The sequence below is a fragment of the Siniperca chuatsi genome, linkage group LG11 (assembly GCF_020085105.1).
Source record: "Siniperca chuatsi isolate FFG_IHB_CAS linkage group LG11, ASM2008510v1, whole genome shotgun sequence".
NCBI classification, from domain to species: Eukaryota; Metazoa; Chordata; class Actinopteri; order Centrarchiformes; family Sinipercidae; genus Siniperca; species Siniperca chuatsi.
In genome coordinates, this window is record NC_058052.1 from 9,563,422 (window position 1) to 9,578,281 (window position 14,860).

Sequence of the window (14,860 nt, forward strand, 5' to 3'; positions counted from 1 at the left end):
TAAGTTAAAAGGATGAGAAATTTCCTAACACCCAGAGTTTATTCAGAAATGTGTACATCTGCTGCCCCCCAATAAACAATACCGTCACCAATTGTTACTCTCCATATTGTCTTATTGTGACAAATTTCTCATATTGAGCTATTGTGGCTCAGAATTCTCATCTCTAAATGAACTATGGCTGAAATCCTTATCTTATTTGAGAACACTTCAGAATAAAAGTGATTTAGGATACTGGTCTACTAAAACACATCATATTGATTCTATGTGTGTGTGTGTGTGTGTTTGTGTCTTACAGGCTGAATGACTCCTGCGTCCCTCTGGCAATGGCTGTGTTGAAGGGGTGCTCAGCCAGCAGTTGGTCTCTGTGTCGAACACTTTGATCTTGTTGCAGTAGATCTCGTTGTTTGAGTGGAAAGGACCAAAGCGGTCTGCTCGCCCTCCAAACACAAACATCTTTGTCCCGATGATGGTGGCTGAGTGGAAGTCCCTCCAGCGTGCTGGAGTGCCCTGTGAAGAGAAGACAAGCAAATGATGCTGTGACTGTTATACTTTTACACTCCATAAAGTTTCAGTGGAGAGACACATACATTATATTATATTATTTATATATATATATATATATATATATATATATATATATATATATACACACACACACACACACACACACACACACACACACTCAGGACAGATAGCAAGGACGCTGGATGTAACCTACATACACCTGATGAGCTTCATGTTCACACTGGCAAAGATGAGGCTTCTTAAACAGCAATTTCAGGTAAACAGTGGCATCTAGTGGACCAAGTTACCAACTACAAAGGCACCCCAGCCTTTCAAAAATAATGAACAGTAATAGCGACATTGTATAAAATTTTGTGGGAACTAATCCCAGAATAATAATGCAGCTGATGCTGGTGGTTACTTCAGAACCTACAGAACCATGAATAAAAAACAAATATACAATAGTGATGTGTGATATGTTTCCACTGAATGAAACCGTGTCTAACAAAGGCAAGCCTCTACTCCCCTTTGCATTTAGCTGGCCTATAGCCATGTTAAAGCCTTTCATGTGCCCTCCTTTCCAGAATGTGCTGCCATTGTTTTCCACAAATCTTGTGCAAGCAAGCAGACTCTTTAACTTGCATTATAAATAGAGCAGTGGGAGAAAAGAGATTAATTAGATTAGAAATTACACAAATAATGTTCAAATTAAAAATGACCAGTTTAATGAAAACAACGAAAACTAATTGTAAATATTTTAAATACCTGTGCTGGATCTAGGAAAAACAAGACTCGAGAGAATACCAGACTTGAAAAAAGTTAACTTTACAGAAAACAGGTTTTGAGTAAAAAGCACAGCAGGTAGTTTTGTTGTCCAAAAGGAATGCAAATCTGAGAACATGCAGGGAAAAAATGTATTATTCAGTCACATGCACAATTAAATCTGTAAGCACCACACTGTAATCTCCTCAATGACAAAATGTTATCAGTTTGGAACTAAAACTAGGGACTGGTGGAGTAAGTTGTCCTAAGTTCACCCTAGGGACTGGTGTCTATGCCTAAAATATACTTTACAAGAGTTTATCACATGAGCATGGTTGACTGCATAGAAACACAAATGGCAATTCCCAAAAGGGAAGTGTATATAATCCTCTGTGAAGCTTTTTGTACTTGGCCACCTACCAGGGAGCTGCATTACATTGCAATGCCTCTGTATCCAGCCAATCTGACTACTGAGCACTTGTGTAGTAGTACTGCCAAACCCAGTGATAACCAATGGTTTGTTGATTTCCAACAACGCTTTGAATGTAACCGAGCATGTTGCCAGTCCATTCTATCTTTGTGTTTCTTTGAGAGAGTGCTTTGTGTCCATTTTCTTTTTGTACTTGAACATTCAATGCCAGACATTATCTGTACAAAACGAACAAAAAAAAAAAGAAAAGAAAGAAAGAGTATGAAGAATGAATTAACAACTGGCGTTTTTTACTCACTCTGGCATTAATTAATGACCAAATCATGGTGGTGGTGTCCAACTTGTGGATGTCATTGGAGAAGCAGTCAGCCTAAAAAACAGCAGAGAAGATTAATTAAATCATGTCTTAATGTTCAGAGAGCAAGTCCCACAGTGAAGAGTGATCAAGACTCACCAGCTGCTCATATCCTCCGAATATATACATTGCCTTCCTCAGGACGCAGGCTGAGTGGCCGTCCCTTGCCCCTGGAACAGTCCCCGAAATCTTGGGTGTGAACCATCTGTGGATGTCTATGAAGCAGGAACAGTTTGTATCAACTCTAAGCACTCTTGCAAGGGACCTAACCTCTCATTTTACAGTACTGACACAACACATATAGGCAGGTGTTACAGCTCCCTGTCATAAAAACAGTTTTCTCTCCCTTTTGCTATCAAACATATGCATAAATAGAGCCTAAAACCATCACTTAAAACCATCCGTTAGAAGCAGATCTACTTACTGATATCAAAGGCATAAAGCACATTGCAGGCCCCCTCTGTGTCGTTACGCCCACCCCAGAGGTAGATAATATCATCCAGCAGCACAGCTGTGTGCCCATAACGCATATATGGCACTTCACGGGCACGTTCATGTCCTCCCGTTCTCACTGGAGGCAACTTCATCCAGCGCAAAGACACTGAAGTACAAAACAGTCAAGAAAGGTATATTCATTCAATACATAGTTGAAAAGTAACTTGTTTATCACATTTTTGTTTTAGGTTTGTGTATGTTTTATAAATTATAAATGCAGGAACATTTTGTCAGAAAAAACTATAAGAAAATATGACGGTGTAGTCCCTCATTCGTCCAGGAGTGTTCTATCATATTGAGAATGACTTCCGGATGGGAGCTGAAACGTCTTGATTCTGAAAACAGTGTCCAGATGACTACGACTGAAACCTTTTCTATGATATAAGAAAATATATTGACAAAAAAAGCCTCAATGCCAAAGTAAACATAACTAAAATAAGATACTGCAGTACAGTGGTTCAAGTTATGTTTTTAAAATACTAAAAGCAGCTATAACAATTAGTGAAACAATTGGGAGATACATAAGCAAGAGATTTAAATTTGAAACACAAAATAAAGGTCATTAGTGACCTGCTTTTCTTTTAACCTAATGTATAGTATGACAAGACGTAAAGTAGCGTGAAACATCTGGATGAAATCCAAACTGCTTATTTGCAAGTTCACTTTTGTACTAATTTTGAGAAAAACAAAAGGTGGAAAGTAAAGTGTCGGAAAAGATGGACAAGTAAATAAAAAGGAAACAAATCAAAAAGGACTTTAAAAGACAACAGGCTCTGCTGTAAAACAGACATCAAAGAGAAGGCACACAAAACAAGTGACAAGATAAATTACTGAAACAATAGCTAAGGTGGCCCGTTTCCATTTCAATCAGCTAAAGGTATCTTTATCAAGGTTTGGTTCCACAGATCTTTTCATGGTACAGTAACAGCAGGCAGGCTCAAGCTACTTTAAAAAGTTGCAAAACCCTAACGCAGGTGGCTGACCACAGAGGAAGAAAAGAATATATAAAATAGGTTACAAGGATGAAAGGGAGCAGTTTTAAAAAACTTAGAGCAGCACATTTAAAAGAAACACCTGTGTTTGTGAGATATCACCGGAAAAAACAACTAACAGAACATTTCACAAACCGCAATGGAAAGCTTGGGTTTTAACTGTCAGCTGTAATGAGTTACCGTTAAAGTGGTGAAGGTTCAACAAACTCTGAAACACTCTTCCATCCTTACTCCATAATTTGAAAAAAATATTTTTCTGCTTCATTACTGCTAAAACATAGGGCGTAAGAGAATGCATTTTCACCTACTTTATATATATATATATATATATATACCTACTAGGGTTCAAATGTGGTCCTGATGTAAAATGCAAACGCTTTTCATTGACACGTTGTTTTTCAGGTCATAAAACTGCAAACGAATTAACACCCAAGATTTTCCAAAAAATCCACATCCAATGGGATCCATCAATATATATGTACCACCTACCTGTGTTGAAGACATGCACATCAATCTGACGGAGTGTCTCGTAGTCCTCCCCGGAGCAGTAGCCTCCAAAGGAGTACACCTTGTGCCCCACCGCCACAGCAGCATGGTTGACTCTCCGCGGCCCTCCTTCTAGGTGCACCGACCAGCGCAACATTCCACGCGCGAGCACCTCTGTGACTGTGAGTCCTTAGACCATCACTCTGATGCCCGCTTGGATCCCATCAAGCCAATACCATTGAAACCTGTGATCACAACAATGAGAGGAGTGGCACTCTGCTTAGGCGAGCAGTGGGGCAATCGAGGAGAACACAAAGGGAAACTGTTGGCTCAGAGTTTCTCAGCTTTGCTGTTGTTGACAGGCTCACAAGCCCCCGTATTATCTAAGCTGAGAGAGTATTTTAAGAAGTGATTAGACCCACACCTACCACTCCTCTTTCTTTCTGTTCACTCTCATCCCTGTACCCTCCCACTGCACTACAAAAGTTTTAAATATAGAATCATGTAAATAACTATGCACCCCTTTTGGGCAATACCATATCAATGTCATTACACACAAAGTGCATTAGTTATCTTTAAACAATAGTGAACTTCTATTAGGTTACTGAGGTGTTATAAAGTGAGTGTGTTTCTAATCTGTTGAAGAGAGCAGCAATGAAACGGTCATTTGGCTGTCTTGGCAGTTGGGTTAGCATGATTATAGATAGCCATGCAAATCAAATATGTTTGATGAAAACAAAGCACACCAAAGGGAAGCATCTGTAAAAAGGTCTGTAGCTCTTGGTTTAATGGCAGCTTGTAATCCAACAGTACTTTCAGAGCCAGTTTCCAACTCTAAATAACTAAACTCATTAACAGAAGAAAAAAAAGTCAAAATGAGCAGGTTAATATTCAGTCACTACCTGTATGTCTTGCAGAAAAAGCCTGCAACTTCAGAAAAACGAGTGAACCTGCCTCTTGCTAAACCCTATCCCTGCTTATTCTGTCTCAATGACTCACTTTCTCACTGACCTCCAACCTTTGTTTGCTCTTAAAAATAAACCCCCAGAAGACCATTTAACATAGACCTTTCTATTTCAAGCCCTCGAATCTCTGAGAAGCAACACAGGCCAGATCTAGGCAACAGGCAAATGTGAGTCTTAACTTTATTAGAGTCTTGTTTTGTCCACCACTTGGTCATTGGGTTGGAGCACACTGTAAAAGCTGCCATGTAAACTCAAGACCCCACCTGGGTGGGATGTGAAGGAACTATTGCCTTATCTTTGCTGCAGTAAACCGGTTTCCAGTAGTTTTCCCTGCATAAACATCAATTTTCGCAAATCTGATCCTGAGTCTTTCTCACGTTTATTTTGAGAAGAGGGACATCTTTGTGAGAGCTTAGCCGAGTGGAAAGCAGTTTCTACACCCTCCTGACCCACTGAACAGGATATTGTTGATTATGAGATGACTAGCCATGGTACTGACAACTTAAAACGACCACAGTGGTTTTGTAGACAATGGGGCTCGTTTAACATACAGAAAAATCGATGTTTACTACCGCACAGGTCTCGGTTGGCCATGTAAGTTATATTGTGGTCGCACAGATCGTTGATTGATAAAGCTAATCTAGACCCGGTGACATTGAGCTGTAACACTCACTGGACTGTATAATAACAGTCCAGTCAACGCCTCATGCACTAGCTAGCCGACGTTAGCTATCAGACAGGAATAACAAACGCTTGTAAGGGACAGCGACTAACCGCCAGGGCCGCTTGTCTCACAACATCAACTTTAACAACCACCGTGTAACGATAATAGCGTTCCTGTATCCAGCTGTTTGCTAGCTAGGCTAAAGCTAATCTGCAGAAGCTACCGGATTTAGCTGTTAGCTAGCTAACGTGAACTGAATAAAATCGACTGGCAAGAGTTAACACAGCGGCGTTTATTTCCTACCTTGGCAAAGTTACGAACTGCTTAGCTAACAAGACAATAATATGGGCAGAAGAATAAATAGCTACCTTCAAGACGAGTAGGTTGTGGTTAACTGGTGTTTAGACAGGCAGTGCTATCCACTGGGAGCCTCTACCGACTCCCTCGTGACGTGTTGTGAGGAGAAGCGTCCGCTAGCACCCCTTGTCGGCTGTTTTCATCCTGGAGAAAACCATTATTCATTTTCACACTGACATTCCCATGAGCGTCTATGTGGTGTGAACCTCTGAATTTTTACCAAAACAGCTCACAGCAGTTTACTCACAGCAGTGTTTGCTGAAATACAGGTTAGTATTCATGTTTACACGTTTCTCATCGAGGGATTCTTAACATTCCCCAAGAAAAAGTTAACCAACCTGTTTTCAAGCTGCATGGCCCGATTAACCTGTTAGGGGGCCCCAGGCAAAATGCTTTTGTTTGCTACTGACCCCCACTTCCCACCCTCTGTGTATTGTATATGTACTCATGCCTGTTGACTCCAAGTTTCCATTAAGTAAAATTACAGCGCAAACAGCCGATTACACATGACAGCAACTTCATTATAAGACCAGTGCTTCTCTGATTTAATACTGAAATATGCACCATGTGAGCAGAGTGTAAGATAAAAGGATTAAGGTCTTATTACTGGATTCTGACACTGGCCTCTCTACAAGACAGGGCCAAATTATTAGCTAATAAAGCAGGACCCAGTTTAATCAATATTGTACTTGAGTGGTGCAAATTCCCTAAAATTTTTTGCAATAGGTCCTTTTCACGGACACATTTTGACATATCAGTAGGGAAAGCACAGGTGTAAATAATAAAATGAGTGATGGCTGAATTCCATTTAGCTGATTCAGTTTCAGGGTCCTAGTATTGTGCATGCTGGCACACTGCCATAGTTTACTGCGACACTTGAATAGAATGGAGTCATTGTTAATATTGTGCTTTTCCTACTATTCCTACTACAGACATTTGTCTGCCGGGAAAAGGGCCTTACCAAAAACCAATTGATGCAAAGTGAACCTGGGACTTTTGGGGTGTACCTGCTGGTCAGGTACCATGGGACAGGACCCCCCATGGGGTCCCATTATAAATCTAAGGTGTCAAAGATGATTAAGGGTAAAATAAAGAAGTAAATATATACAAAATTATGCTTATCTTTCCATGATTTGTATCTATTTTTTCTTTTTTTTTCTCATGAAATACTGGGTACTTTCACCCCCACAGGCCTCTAAAAATCCTTCATATGAAGCAATCTGAGAAGGAGAAAATATTTTTTGGTTAAACTGCTTATAATTCACCTCCTCATTAAGGCCCTTATCTGTGATGAGGGGTCACGATGTGATATTGCTCCATTTTAAGGGGCCACACGTTAAAAGGCTGGGAACCACTGTTTGAACAGACTAAGTTAGTGAACGAAGATGATGGAGCAATCTGAGGAAACCTCCATCCCCATTGTTTACGGCTGTAGTAAGCCAAGCGACTATTTCTGTCACACACACAATAACATAATTGCAGCAGTAGATGGCGCTAACACACACATTTTGAATTGCTATCACAGGCCTAAACGCAGACTCCTGCCCAAAATGTTTTTAAGAATATGATCTCTACCCTGGTATTATCGGTCAGATAATGTGACCACATGATCCAGTTGGTCTGGTTGAGGTGCACTTGGGCAATGCACTTAATAATCTGATACTCTGTGTTGGCTGCTTGCATGGCAGTCATTCATGAGGATTTGCAGAGCATGGAAAGTTACCAAGCAGCATCCCTGGAGATCTCAGTGTTTTAGTGTCATGTTGTTTAAAAACACTTCAGCAAGGTAGAAGTGTGTTTAAACACTAAATAAGCCGAACAACCTCATCTTATTCCAGTGTAAGGTTGTGGGCAAACCGGGGAGTTCTTAGGTATGAATTAGTGTTTGATATAAAGACAAGTCCTTCATCTTGCAAGCACTGCTTCCAGCTCAATGCTGTCAATAAATAAGAATGTGCTTTCGGGCAGTTTGCCTGACTTGGAGAACAAAATAGCCTTCATCTGAGGTTCATATGAGCATAACTGACCTAATCCTACTGTAACTGAGGTCCAGGTGATGGGTCAAAGATAAATGTGAACAACTCTGGTGGAACTTGCTATTTTGTAGTATGTGAAGCCTATCCCATGTAGTGCAATTTACTAGAGCCCCTTAAACAGCCTGTTTCACATGTCTAGACTGTAAATTTGACACATCATGCAACTTGATTTTGCTACCTAACTTTTAAAAGCATTGAATTACAAAGGGGTGGGTTTAGTGTGATCAACTTGGTTCCAAACGGTCAGGCTGAAGTGAAAGGTGAGCCCTGTAAAAGGATTATGGCACTGAGGAGCCATGTTACAGCTGCCATGGATCTGCCCATATCACTGCCCAGGTCTGGTGCACTTAGGAGGGGCTTTGATTGATTCATTGTGTGTAGGCATTCCAACACCGTGCCAGCTGCACGTCATGCACAATGGTGAGATTGTGCCTGGGGCTGGCCAAACGACAGCTGCCCATGGCTGCCCCTTGGAGCTCTGATGGGTGATTACAGACCACAGATGGACACACACTGAAAAATAGGTTACAGTTCATTTCAGGTGCAGTAGATTCTAAAATTATTATCACTCCAAAAGTGAAATCATCTAGCGTTTTGTAGTTTGTTGCTTTTGTCACCATAGATGTAATGTTGTCAGTTCAGTAAATATCCAGAAGTCTTGTGTTCTTGATCTGTCGACCTGTCAGATGCAGATGAGAAAGCTTAAATGAATTCTGACAGACTGAACTGTCTATTACACAATTGCAGTTAGATGATGTTATTGTCTGGAAGAGGACCCAGGAATTTCTGGAAATGGCTTAGATACGTTTATTTAAATCACATCACATGCCTGGGACACAGGATGTTATTTGGGGTAATTGTTTTGTTTTTGAGCTATTACATGCAAACCTCATATTGCACAATGATATGGGATATAATACACCAATATTATACTGAGGCACACATACACCTTCCTTTATTACATTTTGTGCCTGGCCTCAGTCTATAATATTGGAAATATTCTGCCTATTCATCAACAAAGAGAAAAGGAGGAGAGCTGACTTGTTTATTCCCGAAAATTACAGTAGTTGATAATCCCATAAACATTTAGAGATTTTTCTCTTGCTTCACTTCTCTTCACTGAGGTGGTATTTGTAAGTAGTAGTTGCAAAAAGTGAGTTTCTCATCACACAGGAACAGAGAGTCCAGCCCAGCCCAGTGAAAGTCTCTGTAATCTCTTGCAGTTCCGCCCAGTCTGCCATCCCAGTCTGCCATCCCACCTGTCAGCGTTTGCACAGATTGCGTCACCCATCTGACCCTGCTGAGCCACTCTTTGACACATTTGCTTAGTGGTGTGTTTTACAAACTTTATAGCCAACACATGTGGTGTCTGTCTGTTGTTATGCCTTGACATAGAGAACAGGAGTTGACCAACTGCAGCATAGCTCTGCGAGTCAACAACTGCTAGAACCAACTGTTGTTCGGTATTCTTGGGCAGGCCCAGTGATGGAAGCGCTTTGCAATGCTTTGTGGCAGAGAAAAACACAGCCTCTACTTAGAACTGGCTCATTTGGTTAACCTTTTCTTTACCATGGCTCATAAAAATCCTGCGTGTGCTGTTATTATGCACAGTAAAACCAACTCTGTGCAAAAGAAACCAACAAATGAAAGGAAAGGTTAAGAAATATTTGTTGATGTTGATGTGAAAAACAAGTACTGTAATAGTTTAGTATTGTTTTGCAGCGTTATTTACACCAGCTTCTCCATTATCTTCATTTACTCTGTGGAACCTGGCTGAAAATGTCATGTCAATGTCATTGCTTTTTTACACTGTAATGAACACACTCCTGAGGTCCTTCCATAGTTTCCACTAAGTATTTCAATTTCACAGGCCCAAAGTAAGGTAAGCAGTGTTGCTGCAGAGCACAGTCATGGTGTTGTTGTGGCAATTGCCTCAAGAAATTGTAATACTCTGCATGTCTTAAATCTTTACTGCCATAATATCAAATGCCACTCTGAAAAAGTACATTTAGCAGCTAAGGTCGGTGCATTACTACATCATGCAGAGATATTCTCCGGATGTTAAACGCACTGAGTTGACTTCCGCTATAGCTGGATTAGGTCAACAGCATTAAGCAGTCCAGAATGATGTCATAGCACATGATCTAACTCTGTGGCCAGATGATTGAATCATACATTTTCCTTTAATTTGGGGGTTATTAAATGAACAGAGCTCCTCTCTGTGAGTTTCTAAAAAAGACGATTGGTATTCGCCTTAGGTCATTTTCTCGCTTATGGTTCATTTGAATTGCTCTGAATTAGGAGTAAAATTAGTACTTTGTAGCAGCTTTTTATTGGTTAGGCTATGTTTCCAATTACCAATTAACCAACAAGCCATAGTTTTTAAGCAAAGTCATGTGGTCGAGCAGGGAGGCCGGTTATTAGATAAAGCTTAAAATCCTGAACAGATGAGTGATTTAATAGTATTATCATTTCCACTCTGGTCATAAAAACATGCAGACATGCTTGGGCAGCAGTTAGGATTGGTGAGAGTAGGTCTGTAATTCACCCCTGACCTGCTTGCTGAGAGGAGAAAGAAAATATAATACAGAATTCTGTTTGGGAATCAATAAAGAATTATATTGCCTTTGTAATCTGATTATCTGTCAGTGACTGATTGACTGCAATGTGGTAATGATTTTCTGAGAATTATGGTGAGTTCAGTTTGGTGAAGTACAAACTTTAACGCGACGTTGAGTGTTTGCTAAGCTTCATTAAAACTGCAGTTCTCTGCGGCTTGTTCTTCTCTGTGGAAGCTGTTGAGAGCCAGACCGGGGGAGCGGTTGTTTTTGTTTTAGTGTTTGTGGTGATTTTGTTTGTTTGTTTGTGGCTCTCTCACCTCCCCAAATAAAACCAAATTCAGGGTTGGAAATGCTCCTGGGGTTCAATTCAACTGCACAAAATAGGGCAAGTGTGAAAGTTAATCCTCTGTAATCTCACTTGGCGGCTAAAAACTGTTGTTTCCCTGCAAAGTTCTCCCACTACAGTGACTTCTGTGATATTGTGTTATTGACACAGTTTAGCTTCTTTGTTGTTTGAAATGATAGTGATACTGATTTTTGTTGCCATCATGTACAGTGGGATATAATAATTACCATTCCACGGGGTCTTTCAGATTGACTGCAACAGGAGACACAACCGGCAGCAAGAATTATTTTCATCTGAACCACTTTAATTATGTGGCTCACTTTCTATTTTTGCCCCAAGAGAGCCCCACCTCGCCCCTCCTTCCCCCACACACAGTTGGACCAGTTGTTTGTAGATTGCACAGCACCTGTTTTAAGCCCACGCCCTATCTGAAGACACTTGCACCTGCTCCTATCATCCCCATATGATGCTTGAATAAAGTTCGATGCTCCGTGTTCTTTCTTGTCATCCGTGAATATATCTGTAACCTGGGACGTGCAAAGCATTGTTCAGTCACATGCTGTCTCTTTAAAGCAACGTTGGCCTAAAAATTCATGTGCTTTTCACGAACCACATGTGTGCGACAATCTATGCCAAAAGAGACAGCAGTCTGGGTTATTCTACTAGTGAATAGGATTTTGTGAGCGCCAATACCCAGCAATGGGAACAATTCCTGCATTGTCACTGGTAGCTCTGCAGTGAGTTAAAGGTTATTTGAAAGTAAGATGTCCACGAGCATTTTATGAAACGGCAACGTGAGCCTCTAAGTTTTGTCTTTTGATGGCACCACAGATGTTCATGCTCACAAATAGTGACTGAACTTTCCAAAATTATAAAATGCCTGCTTAAAGTTTCATTTTTCTTTCTATGTGTTGCAAATTGTTATTCTTCTCTGGAGACAAATAATGGTTTGTCACTCAGTTCTATTTGTAAAAGTATACCACTGGTGTTAGGGTGTCTGTTAGCTTCAACAAGCCGTGCATAGCTCAGACTGGTGTCAGCAATGAGCTCATCCATTCCACTAACAGGAGGTGACATGAGTGAGGCAAACAATAACGCAGAACTTTCAGGTAGGTCCAGCTTGTTATGTAAAGCCCGCGAGGCCACCTTGTGTGTCAAAGCAGAAAAAAAAATCACATTTGCCTATCCCGTATTGAATCCAGACGCTTTGAGGCGAAGTATGTGTTCATAATGAGATAAAATCAGTGTTGACCCCACTGTGTTTCAAAAAAGTTAAGGAACATCTGTGAAAGTTTTTCCAAGTTGTCTGTGTACTTATTGGTATTTTCATATTTACCTCCAATTACAAAAATGACAGAGAAGAATTACCTCAACCAAAACATTAAACTAATCTGTAATGCAATAGTGGTGTTCAAAAATGACTCAAGATGTACTTTGGCTTGCCTATATTTTTCCATTTGCCTAAAGCACTCTCTTGAAACAGTTTTCTTTTTTCTTCTGCTGCTTCTCTTGTGACGTTTTGAAGTACATCATGATTACAGAGCAGATCCATCAAATGTCTGGACATGTAAATGTTTAAATGTAAATATGTAGGTTCGCCTCTTTCTGCATTCAGAATGTTTAACAAGCCTCTCCACTTAGCAACACTTGACGATTCAGATGTCAAGCACACAGGCAAGCATGATTAAAGTTCCTGATTAATAAATCACACCACCAGGTCAGCAGAGCTTCCAAATAAAGGCTTGAAGGCACCCAACCAGCCGCTGGAATGACATCAGAGGTCAAATGTTAAGCCTCCCTCTCACGGTGATTGATACTTTCGGAAAGGGCAAAAATAAGGTACAGCTTTTTTCTATTATTCAACCTTTGATATGGGTAAATTGCTTCCTGCTGCCGGAGCACAGTTGCCATGTGAACCTATGATGTCACATGATGGAGTGACCTCATCTCGCCATTCAGCCTGACGGCCCCCTGAGGGTGGCTTCAAATTGCACTCCTACAATAAAGGCCTGTGTGACACGGTGTGTGACTGCTTACTGTGCTTCCTACACTTGAACATTGATCTGCAGCGCGAAGGGGGGTGAACTGTTTTCTATACAGCTTTGTTTTATTAGACTCCATTTAAATTATAGATTTGAATAACTTTGAGCTTTTAGCTAAATGTTAATGTCAGCATGACATGACATACAATGACGACATTGCTGATGTTTAGCAGGTATAATGTTTACCATGAATTGACCATGACCACCCGGTTGACCATGAATTTCTGTATCAATCTATGATCCAATAGTTACTGAGATATTTCAGTCTGGACTGAAGTGGTGGACCGACTGACCGTCAGACCGACATTGCCGTGCCTATAGGCATGGCGCAAGCGTAGCTAAAAATTAAAGGTATTCTTTCAATTCCAAAACTTTTCTAGTCCAGCCAAGAAAAATCAATCCGTTCCCAGTGACCCTTATACTACATGGATGTGAATCTGTCATCAACTGACCTCCAGTCCAGAAGCAGAAACACGAACTAACTGTGAAGTGGATACATTTGATCATCTACAAATTGCCTTGCTGACCTATTCACTGACTTGCTTAACAAGCTTGAATGTTGACTTTGAATTATCAGCTTTTTTAAGAGCCAGTGAAAGTCTCTTTTGATCTTTAACATTCATAGCCTCTGCAAAATCACAGTTTCCCAACTACACTGCCTGATGTATTTTCTAATGTCGTGGCCAACTGTTATGGTAATTAGGAGGTCTGAGTCAAAACAAAGGCCCCTTGTCTTAAAGCCAGGTCTGGCTCCTGCCTTTGTATTTCAACATACTTACTGACACAGGGTTCTAGACACTGTTTCTACTCATGATCCCACCCTGCTGCCAAAGTTGGAGGCTGAATAGAACAAATATTATGGGTTGCATGTTTGCATGGAGGAATGCTGCAAGAGGAGGCCAGAGATCATGGTATTATTGATGTCAGTGCAGCAGCTACCTGTAAACAACCCACTGTGACCTATAACATTCCAAGATATTTAAGAAGGGGGAATATATTTAACATAGGGTCATTGTTTTGTTTTGTTTTTTTGTTTTTTGGAACAATGCAGCTACAGTTTAATAGATAAAAAAAATGTATGCGTCATGGCAGGCGGTTGAGTTTCATTGTCTCTGCTTGCCTCTTTCTGCTGTGTGACAAACTCGACACTCTGTCTCTCTAAACAATGAGTACTGACTGACTAAGATGGCAAGTTAATGCATATGATGTCATCCAATGCTCAAGCTTGCTTGGCTTCTTTATGGGTGTGATGAGTGGACATGTTCAGAAGAAACAGGACTCCCAGGATGAAGTAACACAGGTGTGTGTGAACGTCAGCCGATAAGCATGCAGTCTCATTAGGTCAAATATAGCCTCAGGTGAGCGTCAAAACTAGGCGTCACAATTATCTCAGCATTAAATCAGTGATTACAGGGTTTGGTGCTTTAGTTGACAAGTTTCAAGGCTGCAGCATTTATGTTTTTAAGAGGAATTGATTGAAGTTATGCCATCAACTATGTTGCAACCTGTTCTATACTCCGGCTGAATAGATTCGGGGTGGGTAAAACTCCACGAAACTCATGTGGACATCATGTAGTAAATGCTGAAAATGTGGCTTTGGTAATGTGTTTATATTTCCCTTTGTCCATAAACTGCAGTTGTCATGTTGTTCTATTCAAGCACAAATCATTTCATTGTTAAGGCTGTGTATTAGCTTCAGTGGCTGAAGTACAAAAGCCCACAGGCGACCCATCTGAGAGAGGCTAGGTCATTGTCAAGATGTGGGTTCAGACTTGTGAGCCAAGAACAAAGGAATTTAAAGCTATTTAGATCAAAAGATAAGCATTTATACAAATACATGACTTCACATTTTCATTGACACTATG

At 40.5% G+C, this 14,860-nt stretch overlaps 1 protein-coding gene across 2 annotated transcripts in view; it reads right to left on the reverse strand.

The window, feature by feature from the left end:
* The window catches only part of klhdc3 (kelch domain containing 3), a 29,876-nt gene extending 23,612 nt beyond the window's left edge, over nucleotides 1-6,264 (reverse strand). The window contains exons 1-6 of one of the 2 annotated variants that reach the window (XM_044214850.1): nucleotides 6,022-6,264; nucleotides 4,028-4,269; nucleotides 2,476-2,652; nucleotides 2,151-2,266; nucleotides 1,995-2,066; nucleotides 294-507 (exon numbers count right to left, since the gene is read on the reverse strand). In XM_044214850.1, coding sequence (XP_044070785.1) covers nucleotides 294-507; nucleotides 1,995-2,066; nucleotides 2,151-2,266; nucleotides 2,476-2,652; nucleotides 4,028-4,181 — 733 coding nt within the window. In that variant the 5' untranslated portion in view covers nucleotides 4,182-4,269; nucleotides 6,022-6,264. Of the gene's footprint in view, nucleotides 1-293; nucleotides 508-1,994; nucleotides 2,067-2,150; nucleotides 2,267-2,475; nucleotides 2,653-4,027; nucleotides 4,270-5,956; nucleotides 5,979-6,021 lie in introns of those variants that run through there. The other variant, XM_044214851.1, reaches the window with a different exon arrangement.
* Nucleotides 6,265-14,860: the final 8,596 nt, after the last annotated feature.